The sequence below is a fragment of the Haemorhous mexicanus genome, chromosome 36 (assembly GCF_027477595.1).
Source record: "Haemorhous mexicanus isolate bHaeMex1 chromosome 36, bHaeMex1.pri, whole genome shotgun sequence".
NCBI lineage: Eukaryota > Metazoa > Chordata > Aves > Passeriformes > Fringillidae > Haemorhous > Haemorhous mexicanus.
In genome coordinates this window covers 1,157,043-1,181,000 of record NC_082376.1, presented here as the reverse complement: position 1 = coordinate 1,181,000, position 23,958 = coordinate 1,157,043, and the positions used below count along the sequence as shown (strand labels likewise).

General features: G+C 58.5%; 3 protein-coding genes across 3 annotated transcripts in view; all 3 read left to right on the top strand.

Moving 5' to 3' along the window:
• Nucleotides 1-5,830, top strand: part of KPTN (kaptin, actin binding protein) — a 19,288-nt gene extending 13,458 nt beyond the window's left edge. Inside the window, exons 12-14 of the mRNA XM_059872495.1 lie at nucleotides 2,762-2,935; nucleotides 3,792-4,401; nucleotides 5,811-5,830. Of these exons, the coding sequence (XP_059728478.1) occupies nucleotides 2,762-2,935; nucleotides 3,792-4,401; nucleotides 5,811-5,830 (804 nt within the window). The remainder of the gene's footprint in view (nucleotides 1-2,761; nucleotides 2,936-3,791; nucleotides 4,402-5,810) is intronic.
• Nucleotides 5,831-9,015: 3,185 nt separating this feature from the next.
• On the top strand, nucleotides 9,016-16,372 carry SLC8A2 (solute carrier family 8 member A2). The gene is made up of 7 exons (XM_059872571.1): nucleotides 9,016-10,763; nucleotides 12,037-12,140; nucleotides 12,249-12,266; nucleotides 13,109-13,233; nucleotides 13,317-13,416; nucleotides 14,069-14,344; nucleotides 15,989-16,372. Exons 1-7 carry the CDS (start codon nucleotides 9,016-9,018, stop codon nucleotides 16,363-16,365), a joined length of 2,748 nt encoding a protein of 915 aa, XP_059728554.1. The 3' UTR covers nucleotides 16,366-16,372.
• A 1,642-nt stretch (nucleotides 16,373-18,014) lies between these two features.
• PSMD8 (proteasome 26S subunit, non-ATPase 8) overlaps nucleotides 18,015-23,958 on the top strand; it is an 8,124-nt gene continuing 2,180 nt past the window's right edge. Inside the window, exons 1-6 of the mRNA XM_059872547.1 lie at nucleotides 18,015-18,242; nucleotides 18,791-18,863; nucleotides 20,471-20,573; nucleotides 22,340-22,505; nucleotides 22,893-22,993; nucleotides 23,770-23,881. Of these exons, the coding sequence (XP_059728530.1) occupies nucleotides 18,042-18,242; nucleotides 18,791-18,863; nucleotides 20,471-20,573; nucleotides 22,340-22,505; nucleotides 22,893-22,993; nucleotides 23,770-23,881 (756 nt within the window). The 5' untranslated portion in view covers nucleotides 18,015-18,041. The remainder of the gene's footprint in view (nucleotides 18,243-18,790; nucleotides 18,864-20,470; nucleotides 20,574-22,339; nucleotides 22,506-22,892; nucleotides 22,994-23,769; nucleotides 23,882-23,958) is intronic.

Sequence of the window (23,958 nt, the reverse complement as noted above, 5' to 3'; positions counted from 1 at the left end):
TCACCCAAAAATTCCCCAAAAAGTCCCAGATTCCACCCAAAAATTCCCCCAAATTCCCCAAATTCTCAAACTTCCCACTCTGGGTGAATTTTTAGGGAATTTTTGGGGAATTTTGGGGGGAATTTTAGGGCATTTGGGGGGGATTTTGGGAGGGAATTTTTTGGGGGGAATTTTGGAGAATATTTGGGAGGTTTTGGGGGAGAATTTGGGGAAATTTTTGGGAATTTTTGGGGAATTTTTTGAGAATTTTTTGGGATTTTTGGGGAATTTTTTGGGAGACTTTGGGGGACGTTTTGGGGAATTTTGGGGGAATTTTCAGACAAGTTTTTGGCGATTTTTAGGGCGTTTTTGGGGGGATTTTTTTTGAGAAAATTTTGGGGAATATTTGGGAGGTTATGGGGGAGAATTTGGGGGAAGAATCTGGGGAACTTTTTGGGGAATTTTTTGGGAATTTTTGGGGGGAGTTTTTGGGGAATTTGTTGAGAATTTTTTGAGAATTTTTGGGGAATTTTTGGGGATTTTTTTGGGAGACTTTGGGGGACGTTTTTGAGAATTTTTTGGGAATTTTTTGGGAGACTTTGGGGGACGTTTGGGGAATTTTTGGGGAAATTTTTTGGGAATTTTTGGAGAATTTTTGGGGATTTTTTGGGAGACTTTGGGGACGTTTGGGGAATTTTTGGGGATTTTTTTGGGAGACTTTGGGGGACGCTTGGGGAATTTTTGGGGAATTTTTTGGGAATTTTTGGAGAATTTTTGGGGAATTTTTGGGGATTTTTTGGGAGACTTTGGGGGACGTTTGGGGAATTTTTGGGAGACTTTGGGGGACATTTGGGAATTTTTTGGGAGACTTTGGGGGACGTTTGGGGAATTTTGGGGAAATTTTTTGGGAATTTTTTGAGAATTTTTTGGGAATTTTTGGGGAATTTTTTGGGAGACTTTGGGGGACGTTTGGGGAATTTTGGGGGAATTTTCAGACGCGTTTTTGGCGATTTTTGGGGCGTTTTTGGGGGGATTTTTCGGCGCTGTTTTGGGGGATTTCTGGGGGATTTTGGGGGCTCTTTGGGGGCTCTTTGGGGATGCTGTGGCCCCCCAGGAGGCTCCTGAGGCGGGGCCTGGCCGAGCCCCTGGAGCTGCCCGGCAGCCGCGGCTCCGACGCCGTCGTTTGGCCTGGCCAAAGTCCACCGACGTCGACTCGACGGCGCCGCCGAGATCCGCAGGGCACTGGGGCCCTACGGCCAGGTGGGAGCCCAGAGAAATCCCCCAAATCCCCAGAACCCGCTTGCCCAACAGTTCCCTGGATTTCCCCCATTTTTCCCCAATTTTGCCCCAATTTTCCCCTGCTCCCCATTTTTCCCCATTTTTCTCCCAATTTTCCCCATTTTCCCCCCCATTTTTCACTTTCCCCTCATTTTCCCCCCATTTTCCCCATTTCCCCCATTTTTCCCCACCATTTCCCCCAATTTTCCCCTTTTTTCATCCCCATTTTCCCCCATTTTTTCCCCATTTTTCTCCAATTTTCCCCCATTTTCCCCCATTTTTTTCCCCATTTTTCCTCCCCCATTTTCCCCCATTTTTTCCCCCAATTTTCCCCCAATTTTTCCCCTTTTTTTCCCCAATTTTTCCCTAATTTTCCCATTCCCCCAATTTTCCCCCATTTTTTCCACTTCCCCCCATTTTTTCCCTTTTTCCCCAAATTTTCCCCCCATTTTTCCCAATTTTCTCCCAATATTCCCCAATTTCCCCCCCTTTTTTTCCCCATTCCCCCCCATTTTCCAGCCAAATTCTCCCATTTTCTTCCCAATTTTTCTCCATTTTCCCTCCCAAATGTTTCCCAGTTTTTCCATGTTTCCTTTCATTTTCCCCCCATTTTCTTCACCATTTTCCCCCAATATTTCTCTGATTTTCCCCATTTTTCCCCTTTTTTTCACCCCATTTTCCCTCAATTGTCCCCAAATTTTCCCCAACTTTCCCCATTTTTCCCCAATTTTCCCCCATCTTTCCCAAATTTTCCACTTTTTCCCCCCATTTTTCCCTGATTTCCCCCAAATTTTCTTCCCTTTTTTCCCCCAATTTTCCCCCAATTTTTCCCCATTTTCCCCCATTTTTTCCCAATATTCCCCCCGATTTTCCCCATTTTATCCCAAATTTTCCCCCCCATTTTTCCCCCATTTCCCCCAATTTTTCCCCCATTTTTTCTCCCTTTTCCCCCCCATTTCCCCCCAATTTCCCCCCATTTTTATCCCCATTTTTTCTCCCTTTTCCCCCCCTTTTTTCCCCCAATTCCCCCCCAATTTTCCCCATTTTTCCCCCATTTTTTCCCAATATTCCCCTGATTTTCCCCATTTTATCCCAAATTTTCCCCTCATTTCCCCCAATTTTCCCCCATTTTTCCCCCATTTTTCCCCAATTTCCCCCCAATTTTCCCCCATTTCCCCCAATTTTCCCCCCCATTTTCCCCCCCCAATTTTCCCCCATTTTTCCCCCCTTTTTTCCCCCCAATTTTCCCCCAATTTCCCCCCCAATTTTCCCCCATTTTTTCTCCCTTTTTTCCCCCCTTTTTCCCCAATTTTCCCCCAATTTTCCCCCCAATTTTCCCCCAATTTTTCCCCCCATTCCCCCCCAATTTTCCCCCAATTTTCCCCATTTTTTCCCCCATTTTTTCCCAATATTCCCCCTTTTCCCCCCATTTCCCCCCAATTCCCCCCCCATTCCCCCCCCCCCCCCATTCCCCCCCAATATCCCCGATCCCCCCTGTCCCCAGGAGCTGCTCTGTTACAAATATTTCGGGTCCACTTCGGGCGATTTTGGCCAATTCCGGCCGCTCTGGGCGCGGCGCTTCCCCTCCCCCCTGCTGGCGCTGGAGCCGCTCGACCTGACGGGGGATGGGCTGCAGGAGCTCGCCGTCGTCTGCCTGGGGGGGCTCCACGTGCTCCAGGTGCGCCCAAACCCCAAAACCCCCAAAATCCCCAACTCCCACCCACCCCCGTTCCCAAATTTCCCCTTTTTCCCCCAAAATTTGGAGTTTTTCCTAAAAAAATGAGTTTTTTCCCAAAAAATCTGTTTTTTTCCCCAAAAATTCAGAGTTTTTCCTAAGGAATTTGGAGGTTTTCCCAAAAATTCGGAGTTTTTGCAGAAAAATTCAGAGTTTTTCCCTGAATCCCCAAAATTCGCCCCAAAATTCTCAAAATTTCCCCCAAATTCCCAAAAATTCACCCCAAACCCCCAATTTTAACCCAAAATCCCCAATTTTCCCCAAAATTCACCCCGAATTCCAAATATTGCCCAAAAAATCCCAAAATTCCCCCCAAATTCCCCAAAATTCCCCCCAAAATTCCCAATTTTCCCCAAAATTCCCCAAAATTCCTCCAAAATTCCCAAAAATTCCCCCAGAATTGCCAAAATTCCCCCCAAAAATTCCCAATTTTCCCCCAAAATCCCCAAAATTTTTCCCCAATTTCCCCCAAATCCCCAATTTTCCCCCAAAATCCCCCAAAACTCCCCCGAAATTCCCAATTTTCCCCCAAAATCCCCAAAATTTTCTCCAATCCCCCGAAAATCCCAAATTTTCCCCCAAAATCCCCCCAAAACTCCCAGTTTCCCCAAAATTCCCCAAAAAAATTCCCCAAAAATTCCCCACAAAATTTCCAATATTTTCCCCAAAATCCCCAAAACTTCCCCAAAATTCCCAATTTTCCCCCCTTTTCCCCCTAAATTCCCATTTTCCCCATTTTCTCCCCAAAATTCCCGTTTTTCCCAAATTCCCGGTTTTTCGCCCCATTCCCGACCCCCAGCACAGCCTGGAGCCGACGGCGCGGCTGCTCCGGGAGCGCCTGCGCAGGGAGGTGCAGCAGAAACGGGGCCAGAAAGGCCAAAATCGGGAAAAAACCACCCGGGAACGGGAGAAACCCGCGGAAAATTGGGGGAAAAACCCGGAAAAACGGGAAAAACCCGCGGAAAAACGGGAAAAATCCACGGAAAAACGGGAAAAAACGACGGAAAATTGGGAAAAAACGACGGAAAATTGGGAAAAAACGACGGAAAATCGGGGGAAATCCATGGAAGAACGGGAAAAATCGACAGAAAATTGGGGGAAAACCCCGGAAAAATGGGAAAGAAACCCGGAAAAACGGGAAAAATCCACGGGAAATTGGGAAGAATCCATGGAAAAACGGGAAAAGAACCCGGAAAAATGGGGAAAATCCACGGAAAAACGGGAAAAATCCACGGAAAAACGGGAAAAAGCCTCGGGAAAGCGCGAGGAGGAGGAGGAGGAGGAGGAGGAGGAGGAAGAGGAGAAGAGGGGGGAGGGCCCGGGGGGGGTCTTGGGGCCCCTCCCCCAGCCCGAAATCGGCCGAATTCCAATAAAAAATTCCATGGGAAAAAAAAAAACTCCTGAAAAATGTTCCTGGAATTGCTGGGAGAGCCCAGGAGGGGCCGGGGGGGGGGAATTTGGGGGGATTTTGGGGGGTCCTGGGGGGATTTGGGGAATTTGGGGGGAATTTGGGGGGGATTTTGGGGGGATTTTGGGGATTTTTGGGAGAAAATTGGGGATTTTGGGGAATTTTGAGGGATCTGGGGTTCCCAAAAGGGTCTGGGGGGGATTTTGGGGGGATTTGGGGTCCCTGAAGGGATTCTGGGGTTCCTGGGGGGATTTTGGGGGGTCCCGGGGGCGTTCCCAGGGTGGGGGCGGGGCCGTTCCCGCCCCTCCCCCCTCGCTCCGCCCCTCCCCCCCCCCAATGGAGCTTTAACAGCGGCGGCGGCGAGAGCGGACCCGAGGGGGAACAGGTAGGAGGGGGAGGGGGGGGAACCCCCAACCCCCCCCCCCCGGAGCCCCCCAAAACCTCCCCACCCCCCCCGCCCCTCCCCCACCCCCGGGATCCCCCCCCCGCCCCTCCCCCCGCCGCGATTTGGGGGCGAATCGGCGGAATTGGGGAGGGGGGCGCGGGGGGGGGGAGGGGCGGGGGGCGCTCCCCCGGGGTGGGGGAGGGGAGGGATGAACCCCCCACCCCTCCCCCACCCTCGGAGCCCCCCCAGAAATTCCCCAAAATTCGCCGGAATCGGGGAAAAAAAAAATAAATAAAAAAGAAAAATTCCCGAGGTTGGAACAGGTGGGTGGGGGGGGGGAGGGGGCAGCGCCCCCCTGGATTCCGCCCGAATTCCCAGAAATTCCCCCCGAAACTCCCGCGGCTTCCCCCCAGCCTCCCCACATCTCCCGGATTTCACCCCAAAATTCCCATTCCCCCCCAAATTCCTCATTCCCCCCCCCGCTTTTCCCGGATTTCCCCCAAAATTTCTCCTTTTCACCCCAAAATCCCCGCGGGTTCCCCCCCCCGGGATTTCCCAAATTTCCCATTTTCCCCGGATTTCCCCCCAAAAATTCCCCGGATTTTCCATCAAATTCCTGATTTTCCCAAAAAAATCCCCATTTCCCCCCCAAAATTCTCCATTTTCTTCCCAAAATTCCTCATTCTTCCCCCGAAATTCCTCTTTTTCCTCCCAAAATTTCCCATTTCCCCTCGAAATTCCTCTTTTTCCCCCCAAAAAAAATCCCCAAATTCCTCCCAAAATTCCCCCAAATCTCCCCCAGATCCTCTCAAATTCCCCAAATTCCACCGAAATTCCTCGGATTTCTTCCCAAAATCCCCAAATCCCCCAGAATTTCCCCAGATTCACCCAAATCCCTCAAATTCCCTCGATTCCCCCCCAAATTCCCCGAAATTCCTGAAATTCTCCCAGATTTTCTCCCGAATCCTCTAAAAATTCTCTCAAATTTCTCATTTTTTTCCCTAAAAGGCCTAAAATTCTCCCAGATTTCCCCGAATTTCCCTGAATTCCCACCAATCCCCCACGGTTGGGCTGAAATTCCCCAAATTCTCCTAAATTTCGTTGCTTCTTCCTCCAAATTCCCCCAAATTTCCCCAAATCCCCCCAAATTCTCCACATTTTGGCCCCAAATCCCCAAATTCCTGCAGATTTCCCCAATTTCCCCCAAATTCTCCCCAAAATTTCCCCGATTTTCCCCCAATTTCTCCAATTCCTTCCAATCTCCCCCCAAATTCTCCAATTTTCCCAAAATTCCCCCCAAAATTCCCCGAATTTCCCTCAAATCTCCCAATTCCCAAAAATCTCCCCCCGGATTTCCCAAATTCCGGCGAATTTCCCCCAAAATTCTGCCCCGAATCCCAGAAATTCCCCATTTTTTCCTCTCCCCCCCCCCAGAAAATCGGATTTGTCCTAAATCCCGGCTTTTCCCCCAAATCCGCCGCTTCTCAAATCCGCCGGAAAAAAAAAAAAAAAAACACAAAAAACACAAAAAACCCCAAAATCCGCATTTTTCAGGGAAAACCCGGCGGGATTTGGGGCTGAGCTGCTCCAAGAAGGGAATTTTGGGGGAATTTCCCGGGAATTTGGGATCGCCCGGGGCCGGCGGGGTCGGGAATTTTGGGAATCTCGGGGGCAAATCCCGGGAAAATCCTCGGGATGGAGGAAAATGCCCCAACCCGGGGCGAATCCGGAGGGATTTGGGAAAATCGCGCGGGCTTTGGGGTTAATTAATGAATCCATTAATTAATGAGGGGGCAGCGAGGGGCGTTAATTGGATTAATTGGGGGGAGGAGGGGGGTGGGAAGGGGGAGGGGGTGTGGGGCGGGAATGGGGGAAAAGGAGGGAAAAATGGGGCAGAAAAATGGGGTAAATTTGGGTAAAAATGGGGCAGGAATGAGGCAGGAGTGGGGCAGGAATGGGGCAGGAAATGCAGCAGGAGTGGGGCAGGAGTGGGGCAGGAATGGGGCAGAAAATGGAGCAGGAATGGGGCAGGAGTGGGGCAGGAATGGGGCAGGAATGGGGCAGGAGTGGGGCAGGAGTGGGGCAGGAATGGGGCAGGAAATGGGGCAGGAGTGGGGCAGGAGTGGGGCAGGAGTGGGGCAGGAGTGGGGCAGGAATGGGGCAGGAGTGGGGCAGGAATGGGGCAGGAGTGGGGCAGGAGTGGGGCAGGAGTGGGGCAGGAATGGGGCAGGAGTGGGGCAGGAGTGGGGCAGGAGTGGGGCAGGAGTGGGGCAGGAATGGGGCAGGAGTGGGGCAGGAAATGGGGCAGGTTTGCATCTCTGGGGCTGGTTTGGATCTCAGTTTCTGGTGCCAATCCCTGGGTCGGTTCTGGATCTGTGGGGCAGGGATGGATCTGTGGGGCAGGTTCAGATCCGTGGGTCGGTTCTGGATCTGTGGGTCCGTTCTGGATCCGTGGGGCAGGGATGGATCTGTGGGGCAGGTTCAGATCTCTGGGTCCAGTTTGAATCCATGGGGCCAGTTCGGATCTGTGGGTCAGGGATCCACCAGTCAGGGATGGATCCGTGGGTCAGGTTCGGATCCATGGGTCAGGTTTGGATCTGTGGGTCAGGGTCGGATCCGTGGGTCAGGTTCGGATCCGTGGGTCAGGTTTGGATCTATGGGTCAGGTTCGGATCTATGGGTCAGGTTCGGATCCGTGGGTCAGGTTCGGATCCGTGGGTCAGGTTCAGATCCGTGGGTCAGGTTCGGATCCGTGGGTCAGGGTCGGATCCGTGGGTCAGGGTCGGATCCGTGGGTCAGGTTCGGATCTCTGGGTCAGGTTCGGATCTGTGGGTCAGGTTCGGATCCGTGGGTCAGGTTCAGATCCGTGGGTCAGGTTTGGATCTGTGGGTCAGGTTTGGATCTGTGGGTCAGGTTCGGATCCGTGGGTCAGGTTCGGATCCATGGGTCAGGTTCGGATCTGTGGGTCAGGTTGGGATCCGTGGGTCAGGTTCGGATCTGTGGGTCAGGTTTGGATCCGTGGGTCAGGTTTGGATCCATGGGTCAGGGTGGGATCCGTGGGTCAGGTTTGGATCTCTGGGTCAGGGATGGATCCGTGGGTCAGGTTCGGATCCGTGGGTCAGGTTCGGATCTCTGGCTCGGCTCCGGGCCCGGTTCGGATCTGTGGGTCAGGTTCGGATCCGTGGGTCAGGTTCGGATCTATGGGTCAGGTTCGGATCCGTGGGTCCCGTTCGGATCTATGGGTCAGGTTCGGATCTCTGGCTCGGCTCCGGGCCCGGTTCGGCTCCGGGGGGTTCCGGGGGGGTTTCGGGTGCGGGGGCGGCTCCGGCTCCTCCTTGGCAACCGCGCGGTTTCCATGGAAACGGGGATGGAGGAGGGAGGGGGAGGGGGAGGGACCCGGGAGCCGGCGGGGGAGGAGGAGGAGGGGCCGGAGCGGAGCCGCGGATCCGAACCGGACCCATAGATCCGAACCGGACCCACGGATCCGAACGGGACCCACGGATCCGAACCGGACCCACGGATCCGAACCTGACCCATGGATCCGAACCGGACCCACGGATCCGAACTGGCCCCACAGATCTAAACCAGCCCCACAGATCTGAACCAGACCCACAGATCCATCCCTGACCCACGGATCTGAACCGGACCCACAGATCTGGCCTGGACCCACGGATCCCACGCAGACCCACGGATCCAAACCGGCCCCACAGATCCATCCCAACCTCATATCCCAGCCCGATATCCCAGCCCCACATCCCTGCTCCCATTTCCTCTTGCAGGCTTCTCGAGGGGCGCCATGGCTGTGCCCCACACCCCAAATCCCAAATCCCCTAACCCAAACCCCAAATCCCACACCCTAAATCCCAAATCCCACACCCCCTAACCCAACCCCCTCTCCAGCCCCACAGGCTCCTCGAGGGGCGCCATGGCTGTGCCCCACATCCCACATCCCAAATCCCAGATCCCAAATCCCAAACCCCACAATCTGACCCCCCTCTCCCGCCCCACAGGCTCCTCATGGGGCGCCATGGCTGTGCCCCACATCCCACATCCCAAATCCCAGATCCCAAATCCCAAACCCCACAATCTGACCCCCCTCTCCCGCCCCACAGGCTCCTCGTGGGGTGCCATGGCTGTGCCCCACATCCCACATCCCTGATCCCACATCCCAAATCCCAAACCCCACAATCTGACCCCCCTCTCCCGCCCCACAGGCTCCTCGTGGGGCGCCATGGCGGCGCTGGGCCCGGCGCTGGCGGCCTGGCTGCTGCTGAGCCCTCGGGGCTGCGCCGCGGCGGCCTCGGCGAGCGCCGACGGCGCCAACGGGACGTGCCGCGGCTCGGCGCGGTGCCAGCCCGGCGTCCTCCTGCCCGTGTGGCAGCCGGACGAGCCGGCGGCCGGCGACAAGGCGGCGCGCGCCATCGTCTACTTCGTGGCCATGATGTACCTGTTCCTGGGCGTGTCCATCATCGCCGACCGCTTCATGGCCTCCATCGAGGTGATCACGTCGCGCGAGAAGGAGATCACCGTCACCAAGGCCAACGGCGAGACCAGCGTGGGCACGGTGCGCATCTGGAACGAGACGGTCTCCAACCTGACGCTGATGGCGCTGGGCTCCTCGGCGCCCGAGATCCTCCTGTCGCTCATCGAGGTGTGCGGGCACCGCTTCCAGGCCGGCGAGCTGGGCCCGGGCACCATCGTGGGCAGCGCCGCCTTCAACATGTTCGTGGTGATCGCCGTGTGCGTCTACGCCATCCCGGCGGGCGAGAGCCGCCGCATCAAGCACCTGCGCGTCTTCTTCGTCACGGCCTCCTGGAGCATCTTCGCCTACATCTGGCTCTACCTCATCCTGGCCGTCATCACGCCGGGCGTGGTGCAGGTGTGGGAGGCCTTCCTCACCCTGCTCTTCTTCCCGGCCTGCGTGGTGTTCGCCTGGGCAGCCGACAAGCGGCTGCTCTTCTACAAGTACGTCTACAAGCGCTACCGCGCCGACCCGCGCAGCGGCATCATCATCGGCACCGAGGCCGAGCGCCCGCCCAAGGACCTGGAGGCCGACGGCGGCTTCCCGGCGCCGCCCGAGCCCGAGCCCGGCGCCTCGCCGTCGCCGACGCCCGAGGAGAAGGAGCTGGACGAGAGCCGGCGCGAGGTGATCCAGATCCTGAAGGACCTGAAGCAGAAGCACCCGGAGAAGGAGCTGGAGCAGCTGCTGGACGCCGCCAACTACATGGCGCTGGTGCACCAGCAGAAGAGCCGCGCCTTCTACCGCATCCAGGCCACGCGGCTCATGACCGGCGCCGGCAACGTGCTCAAGAAGCACGCGGCCGAGGCGGCGCGGCGCTCGCCGGCGCCGCCCGGCGAGGAGGACGAGGAGGACGAGGAGGACGAGGCGTGCAGCCGCATCTTCTTCGAGCCGTGCCTCTACCACTGCCTGGAGAACTGCGGCTCGGTGACGCTGGCCGTGGCGTGCCAGCAGGGCCTGGGCGCCAACCAGACCTTCTACGTGGACTTCCGCACCGAGGACGGCTCGGCCAAGGCGGGCTCGGACTACGAGTACAGCGAGGGCACGCTCATCTTCAAGCCGGGCGAGACGCGCAAGGAGCTGGCCATCGGCATCATCGACGACGACATCTTCGAGGAGGACGAGCACTTCTTCGTGCGGCTGCTGAACCTGCGCGTGGGCGACGCCGAGGGCATGTTCGAGGCCGACTCCGAGGACCACCCCAAGGGCAAGCTGGTGGCGCCGCTGGTGGCCACGGTGACCATCCTGGACGACGACCACGCCGGCATCTTCGGGTTCCGGGAGCGCTCGGTGCGCGTCAGCGAGTGCCAGGGCCACGTGGAGGTGACGGTGGTGCGCAGCTCGGGCGCGCGCGGCACCGTCATGGTGCCCTTCCGCACCGTGGAGGGCACGGCGCGCGGCGGCGGCGTCGACTACGAGGACGCCAGCGGGGAGCTGGAGTTCCGCAACGACGAGACGGCGTGAGGAGGGGCCGGGGGATGGAGGGGGAGGGGTGGGGGTGGGTGGGGATGGAGGAGGGGTCGTGGATGGATGGAGGGATGGATGGAGGGATGATGGATGGATGGATGGATGGATGGATGGATGGATGGATGGATGGAGGGATGATGGATGGATGGATGGATGGAAGAGGAAGAGGATGGATGGATGGATGGATGGATGGATGATGGATGGATGGATGGATGGATGGATGATGGATGGATGGATGGATGGATAGATGGATGGATGGATGGATGGAGGAGGAGGAGGATGGATCATGGATGGATGGATGGATGGAGGAGGAAGAGGATGGTTGGGTCATTGGTTGGGTGGGGATGGAGGAAGAAGAGGTGGTTGGGTTGTTGGATGAAGATGGAAGAGGGTGGATGGATGGATGGATGGATGGAAGAGGAAGAGGAAGAGGATGGTTGGGTCATTGCTGGGTCATTGGTTGGGTGGAGATGGAAGAGGAAGAGGACGGATCATGGATGGATGGATGGATGGATGGAAGAGGAAGAGGAAGAGGATGGTTGGGTCATTGGCTGGGTGGAGATGGAAGAGGAAGAAGACGGATGACAGATGGAAATGGAAGATGATGATGATGATGATGATGATGATAATGATGGAAGATGGTGATGATGATGATGGCGATGATGATAACAATACTGGATGATGATGATGATGATGACAATGGTGGATGACGATCCTGATGATGCTGAATGATGGCGGTGACGGATGAGGATGATGATGATGGCGATGACGATGATGATGATGATCAGGATGATGATGATGATGGCGATGATGATGATGGCGATGATGATGGCAATGATGATGAGGATGATGATGATGATGGCGATGATGATGATGGCAATGATGATGATGATGACGATGATGACGATGATGATGATGATGGCGATGATGATGATGACGATGATGATGATGATGATGGCGATGATGACGATGATGATGATGATGACGATGATGATGATGATGACGATGATGATGATGATGACGATGATGATGAGGATGATGATGATGACGATGATGATGATGACGATGATGATGATGATGACGATGATGATGATGATGGCGATGATGATGATGACGATGATGATGATGAGGATGATGATGATGATGTCGATGATGATGATGGCGGCAATGATGATGATGATGATGGCGATGATGATGATGATGGCGATGATGACGATGATGATGACGATGACCCTGAGGCCGAGGCTGCCCCGTGTCCCGCCCCAGGAAGACGCTGCAGGTGAAGATCGTTGACGATGAGGAGTACGAGAAGAAGGAGAACTTCTTCATCGAGCTGGGGACGCCGCGCTGGCTCAAGCGCGGCATCTCGGGTACGGGGACACGGGGGGACACCGCGGGGACACCGCGGGGACACCGCGGGGACACCCACGGGGGGGAGGTCACGGGGGTCTCACCGCTGTCCCCCCCTCTCTCCTCAGCTCTTCTGCTCGCCCAAGGTAGGAGCCTTCGGCCTCGGACGCGTCCCATGACCGTGGATGTGCCATGAGCGTGTATGTCGCCGTGTCCCACGCCGTGTCCTCGTGCCACGGCCCCGTCAGGTGTCCCCATGGTGTCCCCATGGTGTCCCCACGTCCCCACGTTGTCCCCATGTCCCCTCACCACGTCCTCCCATTGTGTCCCCACCGTGTCCCCACGTCCCCAACCGTGTCCCTGGTGTGTGTCCCCATGTCACTCACCGTGTCCCCATGTCCCTGCTGTGTCTCCATGCTGTGTCCCCCATCGTGTCCCCACATCCCTATTGTGTCCCCACGCTGTCCCCACGTCCCCTCCCCACACAGGGGACGGCGAGCGGGTGCTCTCGGCCGAGGAGGAGGATGCGCGGCGCATTACCCACATGTCCCCACTGTGTCCCCACACTGTCCCCACTGTGTCCCCATGTCCCCATGTCCCCATGCTGTCCCCATGTCCCCACGCTGTCCCCACTGTGTCCCCACGCTGTCCCCATGTCCCCACGCTGTCCCCGTGTCCCCTCCCCGCGCAGGGGACGGCGAGCGGGCGCTCTCGGCCGAGGAGGAGGAGGCGTGGCACATTACCCACATGTCCCCACTGTGTCCCCACACTGTCCCCACTGTGTCCCCATGCTGTGTCCCCACGGTGTCCCCACGCTGTCCCCATGTCCCCACGCTGTCCCCGTGTCCCCTCCCCGCGCAGGGGACGGCGAGCGGGCGCTCTCGGCCGAGGAGGAGGAGGCGCGGCGCATCGCCCACGTGTCCCCACTGTGTCCCCACACTGTCCCCACTGTGTCCCCACGCTGTCCCCGTGTCCCCTCCCCGCGCAGGGGACGGCGAGCGGGCGCTCTCGGCCGAGGAGGAGGAGGCGCGGCGCATCGCCGACATGGGCAAGCCGGTGCTGGGCGACAACCGGCGCCTCGAGGTGGTCATCGAGGAGTCCTACGACTTCAAGGTGACCCTGGGGACACCTTGGGGACGTGGGGGATGGCGGGGGGACGCGGCCTGACCCCCCCCGCGTGTCCCTGGTGTCCCCAGAACACGGTGGACAAGCTGATGAAGAAAACCAACCTGGCCACCGTCATCGGCACGCACTCGTGGCGCGAGCAGTTCCTGGAGGCCATCACCGTCAGCGCAGGTGGCACGGGGCCCCGGTGTCCCCAGGGGGTCCCCAAGGGGTCCCCAGTGTCCCCAGGGGGTCCCCAAGGGGTCCCCAAGGGGTGGCCTCAGGGTCCTTGAGGTGACGCCATCTCCAGGGTCCTCAGGGTCACTGTCAGCGCAGGTGCCACCGGGGCCCCAGGTGTCCCCGAGGTGTCCCCAAGGGGTCCCCAGGGTGTCCCCAGTGTCCCCAAGGTGTCCCTGAGGTGTCCCCTTGGTGTCCCCAAGGTCCTCTTGGGGTCTTCCCACATTGCTCACGGTCCCCTTTGGCCGCCACCTTGGTGCCACCACCTTGAGGACCCCAATGCCACCACTTTGGGGACCCCCAACCCCAATGCCACCACCCTGGTGACCCCAACCCTGATGCCACCACCCCAGTGACCCCAACCCCAATGCCACCACCCTGGTGACCCCAACCCCAGTGCCACCACCATGGGGACCCCAGTGCCACCACCCTGGTGACCCCAATGCCACCACCCTGGTGACCCCAGCCCTGATGCCACCACCCTGGTGACCCCAACCCCGGTGCCACCGCCCTGGTGACCCCAATGCCACCACCCTGGTGACCCCAGCCCTGATGCCACCACCCCGGTGACCCCAACCCCGGTGCCACCGCCCCGCTGTCCCCGCAGGTGACGAGGACGAGGACGACGAGGGCCGCGAGGAGCGGCTGCCGTCGTGCTTCGATTACGTCATGCACTTCCTGACGGTGTTCTGGAAGGTTCTGTTCGCCTGCGTGCCCCCCACGGCGCTGCTGGGGGGCTGGGCGGCCTTCGGCGTCTCCATCCTCCTCCTCGCGCTGCTGACCGCCCTCATCGGCGACCTGGCCGCGCACTTCGGCTGCACCCTGGGCCTCAAGGACTCGGTCAACGCCGTCGTCTTCGTGGCCCTGGGCACCTCCATCCCCGGTGAGGGACACTGGGGACACCTTGGGGACATTGGGGACACCTTGGGGACATCATGGGGACACCTTGGGGACAGGGCGGGACAAGGGACAGGGACCCTGGGCCTCAAGGACTCGGTCAACGCCGTCGTCTTCGTGGCGCTGGGCACCTCCATCCCCGGTGAGGGACCCTGGGGACATTGGGGACATTGGGGACACCTTGGGGACACCTTGGGGACATCATGGGGACAGGGTGGGACAGGGGACAGGGACCCTGGGCCTCAAGGACTCGGTCAACGCCGTCGTCTTCGTGGCGCTGGGCACCTCCATCCCCGGTGAGGGACCCTGGGGACACTGGGGACACCTTGGGGACACCTTGGGGATATTGGGGACACCTTGGGGACCTTGGGGACATGGGAATGAGGGTATGGGACAGGGGACAGGGACCCTGGGCCTCAAGGACTCGGTCAACGCCGTCGTCTTCGTGGTGCTGGGCACCTCCATCCCTGGTGAGGGACCCTGGGGACACTGGGGACACCTTGGGGACACCTTGGGGACACCTTGGGACACCTTGGGGACATCATGGGGACACCTTGGGGACCTTGGGGACACGGGAATGAGGGTATAGGACAGGGGACAGGGACCCTGGGCCTCAAGGACTCGGTCAACGCCGTCGTCTTCGTGGCCCTGGGCACCTCCATCCCCGGTGAGGGACCCTGGGGACATTGGGGACACCTTGGGGACTCCTTGGGGACACCTTGGGGACAGGGCGGGACAAGGGACAGGGACCCTGGGCCTCAAGGACTCGGTCAACGCCGTCGTCTTCGTGGCGCTGGGCACCTCCATCCCTGGTGAGGGACACTGGGGACACTGGGGACACCTTGGGGACCTTGGGGACACCTTGGGGACATTGGGGACACGGGAATGAGGGTATGGGACAGGGGACAGGGACCCTGGGCCTCAAGGACTCGGTCAACGCCGTCGTCTTCGTGGCGCTGGGCACCTCCATCCCCGGTGAGGGACCCTGGGGACACTGGGGACACCTTGGGGACACCTTGGGGACAGGGCAGGACAAGGGACAGGGACCCTGGGCCTCAAGGACTCGGTCAACGCCGTCGTCTTCGTGGCCCTGGGCACCTCCATTCCCGGTGAGGGACCCTGGGGACACCTTGGGGACCCTGGGGACATTGGGGACACCTTGGGGACACGGGAATGAGGGTATGGGACAAGGGACAGGGACCCTGGGCCTCAAGGACTCGGTCAACGCCGTCGTCTTCGTGGCGCTGGGCACCTCCATCCCCGGTGAGGGACCCTGGGGACATTGGGGACATTGGGGACACCTTGGGGACATTGGGGACACCTTGGGGACATCATGGGGACACGGGAATGAGGGTATGGGACAGGGGACAGGGACCCTGGGCCTCAAGGACTCGGTCAACGCCGTCGTCTTCGTGGCCCTGGGCACCTCCATCCCCGGTGAGGGACCCTGGGGACACCTTGGGGACATTGGGGACACCTTGGGGACAGGGTGGGACAAGGGACAGGGACCCTGGGCCTCAAGGACTCCGTCAATGCTGTGTCCCCAATGTCCCCAACACTGCTGATGTCCCCCACTCTCCCCACTGTCCCCAACACTGCTGATGTCCCCCGCTGTCCCCGCTGTCCCCAGACACCTTCGCCAGCCGCGTGGCCGCCCTGCAGGACCCGTGCGCCGACGCCTCCATCGGCAACGTCACGGGCTCCAACGCCGTCAACGTCTTCCTGGGGCTGGGCCTGGCCTGGTCGGTGGCCGCGGTGTACTGGGCGGCGCAGGGCCGGCCCTTCCGCGTCCCGCCGGGCACGCTGGCCTTCCCCGTCACGCTCTTCACCATCTTCGCCTTCCTCGCCATCGGCGTGCTGCTCTGGCGGCGCCGCGCGCCCATCGGCGGCGAGCTGGGGGGGCCCCGCGCCCCCAAAATCCTCACGGCCGGGCTCTTCCTGCTGCTCTGGCTGCTCTACGTGCTCTTCGCCAGCCTGGAGGCGTACTGCCACATCCAGGGGTTCTGACTGGGAATACTGGGGGCACTGGGGGGCACTGGGAGCACTGGGGGGGACTGGGGGGGACTGGGGGGACTGGGGGGGACTGGGGACACCGTGGGGACAGGGACAGACGGACAGAGAGCAGCCCTTGGGGATCACTGCCGCACCCAGGGGCTCTGAGGGGGGCACTGGGGGGGACTGGGAGGGACTGGGGGGGACTGGGGGGGACTGGGAGGGACTGGGAGCACCGTGGGGACAGAGACAGATGGACAGGGACAGGGACAGGGGGACAGGAACAGGGACAGACGGACAGGGAGCAGTCCTTGGGGATCACTGCCACATCCAGGGGTTCTGAGGGGGGCACTGGGGGGGACTGGGGGGGACTGGGGGGACTGGGAGGGGCTGGGGACACCGTGGGGACAGGGACAGACGGACAGGGCCAGGGACAGACGGACAGGGAGCAGCCCTTGGGGATCACTGCCGCACCCAGGGGCTCTGACTGGGAGCCCTGGGGGCACTGGGAGGTGGCAGCAGGGGACAGCGCCATTGTCACCTCCCCGGGTCCCCCCAGATGTTGATTCGGGGTCCCCCCCCACGTCCCCTCCCCCACCCCAGGGACCCTTGCGCCACCTCAGGGACCCCCCCCAGGACCCCCCAAATCCCCCCCGGAGACCCCAAATCCCCCCCAGGACCCCCCAAATCCCTTCAGGGACCCCAAACCCCCCTGGAGACCCCAACATCCTTCCCAAGGGACCCCAACCCCCCCAAGGGACCCCCAAATTCCTTCAGGGACCCCCCCCAAAATCCCTTCAGGGACCCCCAGCCCCTCCCCCCCCCCCCGGGGCCGTTTCTTATCTCGCAGCGTTTTTTTTAAAGGGTGGGGGAGGGGCGCGGTGGGGGCGGGGCGCGGTGGGGGGTGGGGGGAGGGGCGCCCCCCGGAAAACCAAAACGAGTTAAAAAAAAAAAACCAAAAAACAAAAAAATGAAAAGAAAAATTAAAAAAAAACCCCCAAAAACCCCAAACCCGGCCCCGGCTGTGACTGAGCGCGCGCGAGGGACCCGGTGACGTCACACGCTCGCCGTGACGTCACTCCCCAGCCTCCGCCCGGGTGACGTCACTCCTCTCCCCCCACCTCCGCGGCTCCGGCCGTAAAGCGCGCGGGAGGGCGGAAAGCGCCTGTCGCGAAGCGCGGCGCGTTGCCATGGCGACCGGCGCGCCCGGCGGTGTTACTATGGGAACCATCCCGGAGTCCCCAAAACTGCTGGGGAAGCCCCAAAATCACCCCGGGGACCCCAGAAACACCTCAGCATCCGCAAAATCATCCCAGGACCCCCCAGACCACCCCGGGGACCCCAAAATCACCCCGGGGACCCCAAAAAACCTCTAGGGCCCCCCAAACCACCCCAGGGACCCCCAACACCCGCGGGGCCCCCTCAGAAGCGGGAGCCGCCGTAAAGCACAGCCATGAAGCGCCGCGTTACCACGGTTACCGCCGCTCGGCGCGGCACTGCCGCGCAGAGCGCGGCGTCGTCATGGCGACGCCCTCACCAGAACCGTAAAGCGCGGCGAGGAGGCGCGAACAACGGTGTTGCCATGGCGATGAGCCCGCGAGGAGGGATTGCCGTAAGGCGCGCCCCGCGTTGCCGGGAGACGGCCGCAAAGCGCGCGGGGTTTGGCGGCAGTGTCGCGTTGGCGCGCAGTCATGGCGGTGCCGAACGGGGCCGGGGCCGCGGCCGGGACGGGCCCGGGGGGACCCGGGCTGGGCCTGGCGGTCCCGGGGGTCCCGGTGGGGCCCGGGGGAGGCCTCAGGGCCGCGGCCGGGCTCTACGAGCAGCTCAAGGGAGAGTGGGGCCGCAAGAGCCCCAACCTGGCCAAGTGCGGGGAGGCCCTGGGCAGGCTCAAGGTGAGGGGTGGGGGGGGGGGGGGATTTGGGGGGGATTTTTGGGGGTTCTGAGGGGGTTTGGGGGAGTTTGAGGGGGATTTGGGGGATTTTTGGGGGGTTTGAGGGGGACTGAGGGGATTTGGGGGGGTTTTGGGGGATTTTTGGGAGGGATTTGTGGGAACTGGGGGGGTTTGGGGGTATTTGGGGGTGTTGAGGGGGATTTGGTTTTTTTGGGGGGGTTTGGGGAGAATTTGGGGGATTTGAGGTGTCTGAGGGGGTCTGGGGGTGAGGGGACCCCTGGGTTTTGGGCAAATAAAGCAGAATTTGGGGTCCCTGGGCTGAGGAGGGGCCCGGATTTTGGGGGTTCTTGGGATTTTTTGGGGTGCTCCCACACCCCCCCCTTTGTGTCATTTCCTGTAAACACCAATTAACCCCGAGGCATTAATTAACACCCAACCATTCATTAACGCTGAACCTTTAATGAACTGGCTGGGTCGGGGCTGGGGAGGGCACCGAGACCCCCTTAGGGTCCCCCAAATTCCATCGGGACCCCCCAAAATCCCCCCCAGGTGGCTCTGCTGGACCTGAACTTCCTCCCCACCTCCGGCTCGGCCATGACCAAGCAGCAGCTGATCCTGGCCCGTGAGTGCCCAAAAACGGCCCAAAATACCCCAAAAAACCCTCCAAAAATGGCCCAAAATCCCCCCAAAATCACTTCCAAAAATGGCCCAAAATACCGCAAAAATACTCCCCAAAATGGCCCAAAATCCCCCCAAAATCACTTCCCAAAATGGCCCAAAATACCCCAAAAATCTCCCCAAAAATGGCCAAAAAATACTCCTAAAATCATTCCCAAAATTGGCCCAAAGTACCCCAAAAATACCTCCCAAAGTCTGCCCAAAATACCCCAAAACCAGCCCAAAATACCCCAAAAATACCCCCCTAGAATGGCCCAAAATACCTCAAAAATACTCCTCAAAATCTGCCCCAAATTCCTCTAAAATCATCCAAAAAATCCCCCCAAAAATCCTCTCAAAATACCCCAAAAATCCCTCCCAAAATCCCCTCAAAAATCCCTCCCAAAATCCCTCAAAAATGGCCCAAAATACCCCAAAAATCTCCCCAAAAATGGCCCGAAAATACTCCTAAAATCATTCCCAAAAATGGCCCAAAGTACCCCAAAAATCCTTCCCAAAATGGCCCCAAATACCCCAAAAATCTCCCCAAAAAATCCCCTCAAAAATCCCTCCCAAAATCCCCCCAAAATGGCCCAAAATACCCCAAAAATCTCCCCAAAAAATCCCTCAAAAATCCCTCCCAAAATCCCCCAAAAATGGCCCAAAATACCCCAAAAATCTCCCCAAAAAATCCCCCAAAAATCCCTCCCAAAATCCCCCCAAAAATGGCCCAAAATACCCCAAAAATCTCCCCAAAAAATCCCTCAAAAATCCCTCCCAAAATCCCCCAAAAATGGCCCAAAATACCCCAAAAATCTCCCCAAAAAATCCCCTCAAAAATCCCTCCCAAAATCCCCCAAAAATGGCCCAAAATACCCCAAAAATCTCCCCAAAAAATCCCTCAAAAATCCCTCCCAAAATCCCCCCAAAATGGCCCCAAATACCCCAAAAATCTCCCCAAAAAATCCCCTCAAAAATCCCTCCCAAAATCCCCCAAAAATGGCCCAAAATACCCCAAAAATCTCCCCAAAAAATCCCTCAAAAATCCCTCCCAAAATCCCCCAAAAATGGCCCAAAATACCCCAAAAATCTCCCCAAAAAATCCCCCAAAAATCCCTCCCAAAATCCCCCCAAAAAATGGCCCAAAATACCCCAAAAATCTCCCCAAAAAATCCCCCCCAAAATCCCCAAAATATCCCTTAAAAATATCCCAAAAATCCCACAAAATTCCCCCCAAACTCTTCCAAAAGACCCCAAAACCGCCTTAAACCCCCCCAAATTTCACCCAAACCCCCCCAGATCCCCCCCAGACCTTCTCCCACCCCCCAATTCCCATTTTTCCCCGTTCCCAGGGGATATTTTGGAGATTGAGGCGCAGTGGAGCATCCTGAGGAAGGACATCCCCCCCCCCAAACCCCCTTAAATCCACCCAAACTCCCCTAAATTCTCCCAAATCTTCCCCAAACCCCCCCCTAAATCCCACCCAAAACCCCCCAAATCCCCCCCAAACCCCCCCAGATCCCCCCCAGACCTTCTCCCACCCCCCAAATTCCCATTTTTCCCCGTTCCCAGGGGATATTTTGGAGATTGGGGCGCAGTGGAGCATCCTGAGGAAGGACATCCCCTCCTTTGAGCGTTACATGGCTCAGCTCAAGTGCTACTACTTCGACTACAAGTGAGCCCGGGGGGGATTTGGGGGGGTCTGGGGGGATTTGGGGCGGTTTGAGGGGGATTTGGGGGGTCTGGGGGGATTTGGGGGGTCTGGGGGGGATTTGGGGGGGATTTGAGGGGGATTTGGGGGGTCTGGGGGGGATTTGGGGGGGGTTGAGGGGGATCTGGGGGGGATTTGGGGGGGTTTGAGGGGGATTTGGGGGGTCTGGGGGGATTTGGGGGGGATTTGGGGAGGTTTGGGGGGGATTTGGGGGGTCTGGGGGGGTTTAGATGGGATTTGGGTGGGATTTGGGAGGACTGGGGGGGATTTGGGAGGTTTGGGGGGGATTTGGGTGGGATTTGGGGGGTCTTGGGGGGGGTTGGGTGGGATTTCAGTGGGATTTGGGGGAATTTTTGGGGGTCTGGGAGGATTTGGGGGGTCTCGAGGGGGTCTAGATGGGATTTCAGTGGGATTTGGGAGGTTTGGGGGGGTTTGGTGAAGATTTGGGGGGTCTGGGGGGTTTGGGTGAAATTTGGGGGGATTTGGGTGGGATTTCAGTGGGATTTGGGGGGATTTTGGGGGACTGGGGGGGATTTGGGAGGTTTGGGGGGGATTTGGGGAGGTTTGAGTGGGATTTGGGTGGGATTTTGAGGGTCGGGGGGATTTTGGGGGATTTGGGGAAGATTTGAGGGGTCTGGGGGGGATTGGGGGGGATTTTGGGGACCTGGGGGGATTTGGGGGGTTTGGGTGGGATTTGGGGGGTCTTGGGCGGGGGTTGGGTGGGATTTCAGCGGGATTTGGGGGGGTCTCGGGGGGGATTTGGGGGGTTTGGGTGGGATTTGGGGAAGATTTGGGGGGGATGTCCTTCCTCAGGATGCTCCACTGAGCCCCAGTTTCCAAAATATCCCCTGGGAATGGGGAAAATGGGAATTTGGGGGGTGGGGGGGGATTTGGGGGGGTCTGAGAGGGGTCTGGGGGGTTCAGGGCAGCCCAGAACCCCCTGGAACATTCTGGAACCCCTCAGGGAGGAGCTGCCCCAGTCGGTGTGGCAGCACCAACTGCTGGGGCTGAACCTGGGGGGCACTGAGGGGTTCAGAACCTTCTGGAACGTTCTGGAATCCCCTCAGAATGTTCTGGAACTCCTTCAGAATATTCTGGAACCCCTCAGAACTTTCTGGAACCCTCAGGGAGGAACTGCCCCAGTCGGTGTGGCAGCACCAACTGCTCGGGCTGAACCTGGGGGGGCACTGAGGGTTCAGGGGTGGGTTCAGAACCTTCTGGAACATTCCGGAACTCCCTCAGAACCTTCTAGAACCCCTCAGAATGTTCCAAAACCTCTCAGAATGTTCTGGAACCCCTCAGGGAGGAGCTGCCCCAGTCAGTGTCATGGCACCAGCTGCTGGGGGCTGAACCTGGGGAGGCACTGGGGGGGGCACTGAGGGGTTCAGAACCTTCTGGAACGCTCTGGAATCCCCTCAGAACCTTCTAGAACCCCTCAGAACGTTCCGGAACCCCTCAGGGAGGAGCTGCCCCAGTCGGTGTCATGGCACCAGCTGCTGGGGCTTGAACCTGGGGGGGCACTGAGGGGTTCAGAACCTTCTGGAACATTCCGGAACTCCCTCAGAACCTTCTAGAACCCCTCAGAATGTTCCGGAACCCCTCAGGGAGGAGCTGCCTGAGTCAGTGTCATGGCACCAGCTGCTGGGGCTGAACCTGGGGGGGTCTCAGGGGGGGCACTGAGGGGTTCAGAACCTTCTGGAAGCCCCTCAGAACGTTCCGGAACCCCTCAGGGAGGAGCTGCCCGAGTCGGCGTCACGGCACCAGCTGCTGGGGCTGAACCTGCTGTTCCTGCTGTCCCAGAACCGCGTGGCCGAGTTCCACACGGAGCTGGAGCGGCTGCCGGCCCCCGACATCCAGGGGAACCTGTTCATCAGGCACCCCGTGTCCCTGGAGCAGGTCTGGGGGGGATTTTGGGGGGGGATTTATGGGATTTGGGAACAGGGGAACCTGTTCATCCGGCACCCCGCGTCCCTGGAGCAGGTCTGGGGGGTTTGGGGTGATTTTGCCAAATTTTGAGGTATTTTGTCCTGTTTTGGGGGGGGGGTTGCCCCATTTTTGGGGCATTTCTGGGGTGTTTTGGTTTTGGGGGTGTTCTCTCCCATTTTGGTTTTTTTTTTTTTTTTTTGGGGGTGTTTTATCCCATTTTGGGGTGTTTTTACCCTGTTTTTGGGGGTATTCCATCCCATTTTTGGGGTGTTTTGTCCCATTTTTTGGGGTGTTTTATCCTATTTTGGGGGTGTTTTATCCCGTTTTTGGGTGTTTTACCCCGTTTTTTGTCCCCAGTACCTGATGGAGGGCAGTTACAACAAAGTGTTCCTGGCCAAGGGCAACATCCCAGCAGAGAGCTACACCTTCTTCATCGACATCCTGCTGGACACCATCAGGTCAGGGACCCCAAAATCCCCCAAAATATCCTCAAAATCACCCCCAAAAACCCCCCAGTGTGTCCTCAAACCCCTTCCCCTAAATCCCCCTAAATCCCCCAAAATCCCTCTCAAATCCCCCAATATCCCCCAAAAACTCCCTCTGAGCACCCCAAACCCCTCTCAAAACTCCCAATTTCACCCTCAAACGCCCCAAAATCCCCCCAAAATTCCCCAATTTCCCCTTCAAACCCCCCAATATGGCCCCAAAATTCCCCAGTTTCCCCTTCAAACCCCCCCAAAATCCCCCAGATCCCTCCAGGGACGAGATTGCGGGCTGCATCGAGGCCACAAACCCCTCAAATCCACCTGAAACCTCCCAAAATCCCCCAGAAACCTCCCAAATCCTCCTGAAACCCACCAAAATTCCCCAATTTCCCCTTCAAATCCCCCCAAAATTCCCCAATTTCCCCTTCAAACCCCCCCAAAATCCCCCAGATCCCTCCAGGGACGAGATTGCGGGCTGCATCGAGGCCACAAACCCCTCAAATCCCCCTGAAATCTCCCAAAATCCCCTAGAAACCTCCCAAATCCTCCTGAAACCCCCCAAAATTCCCCAATTTCCCCTTCAAACCCTCCCAAAATGCCCCAAACCCCCCCAGGGACGAGATCGCGGGCTGCATCGAGGTCACAAATCCCCCAATATGGCCCCAAAACTCCCCAAAATCTGCCCCAAACCCCCCAAAATCCCCCTGAAACCCCCAAAATTCCCCAATTTCCCCTTCAAACCCCCCCAGGGACGAGATCGCGGGCTGCATCGAGGCCGCCTACGAGCGCATCCTGTTCCCCGAGGCCGCGCGGATCCTGTTCTTCAGCTCGCCCCGCAAGATGACCGACTACGCCAAGAAGGTACCCCAGAAACACCCCAAAATACCCTGAAACACCTCGAAACACCCCAAAAACGGTCTGCAGCACCCCGAAATGCC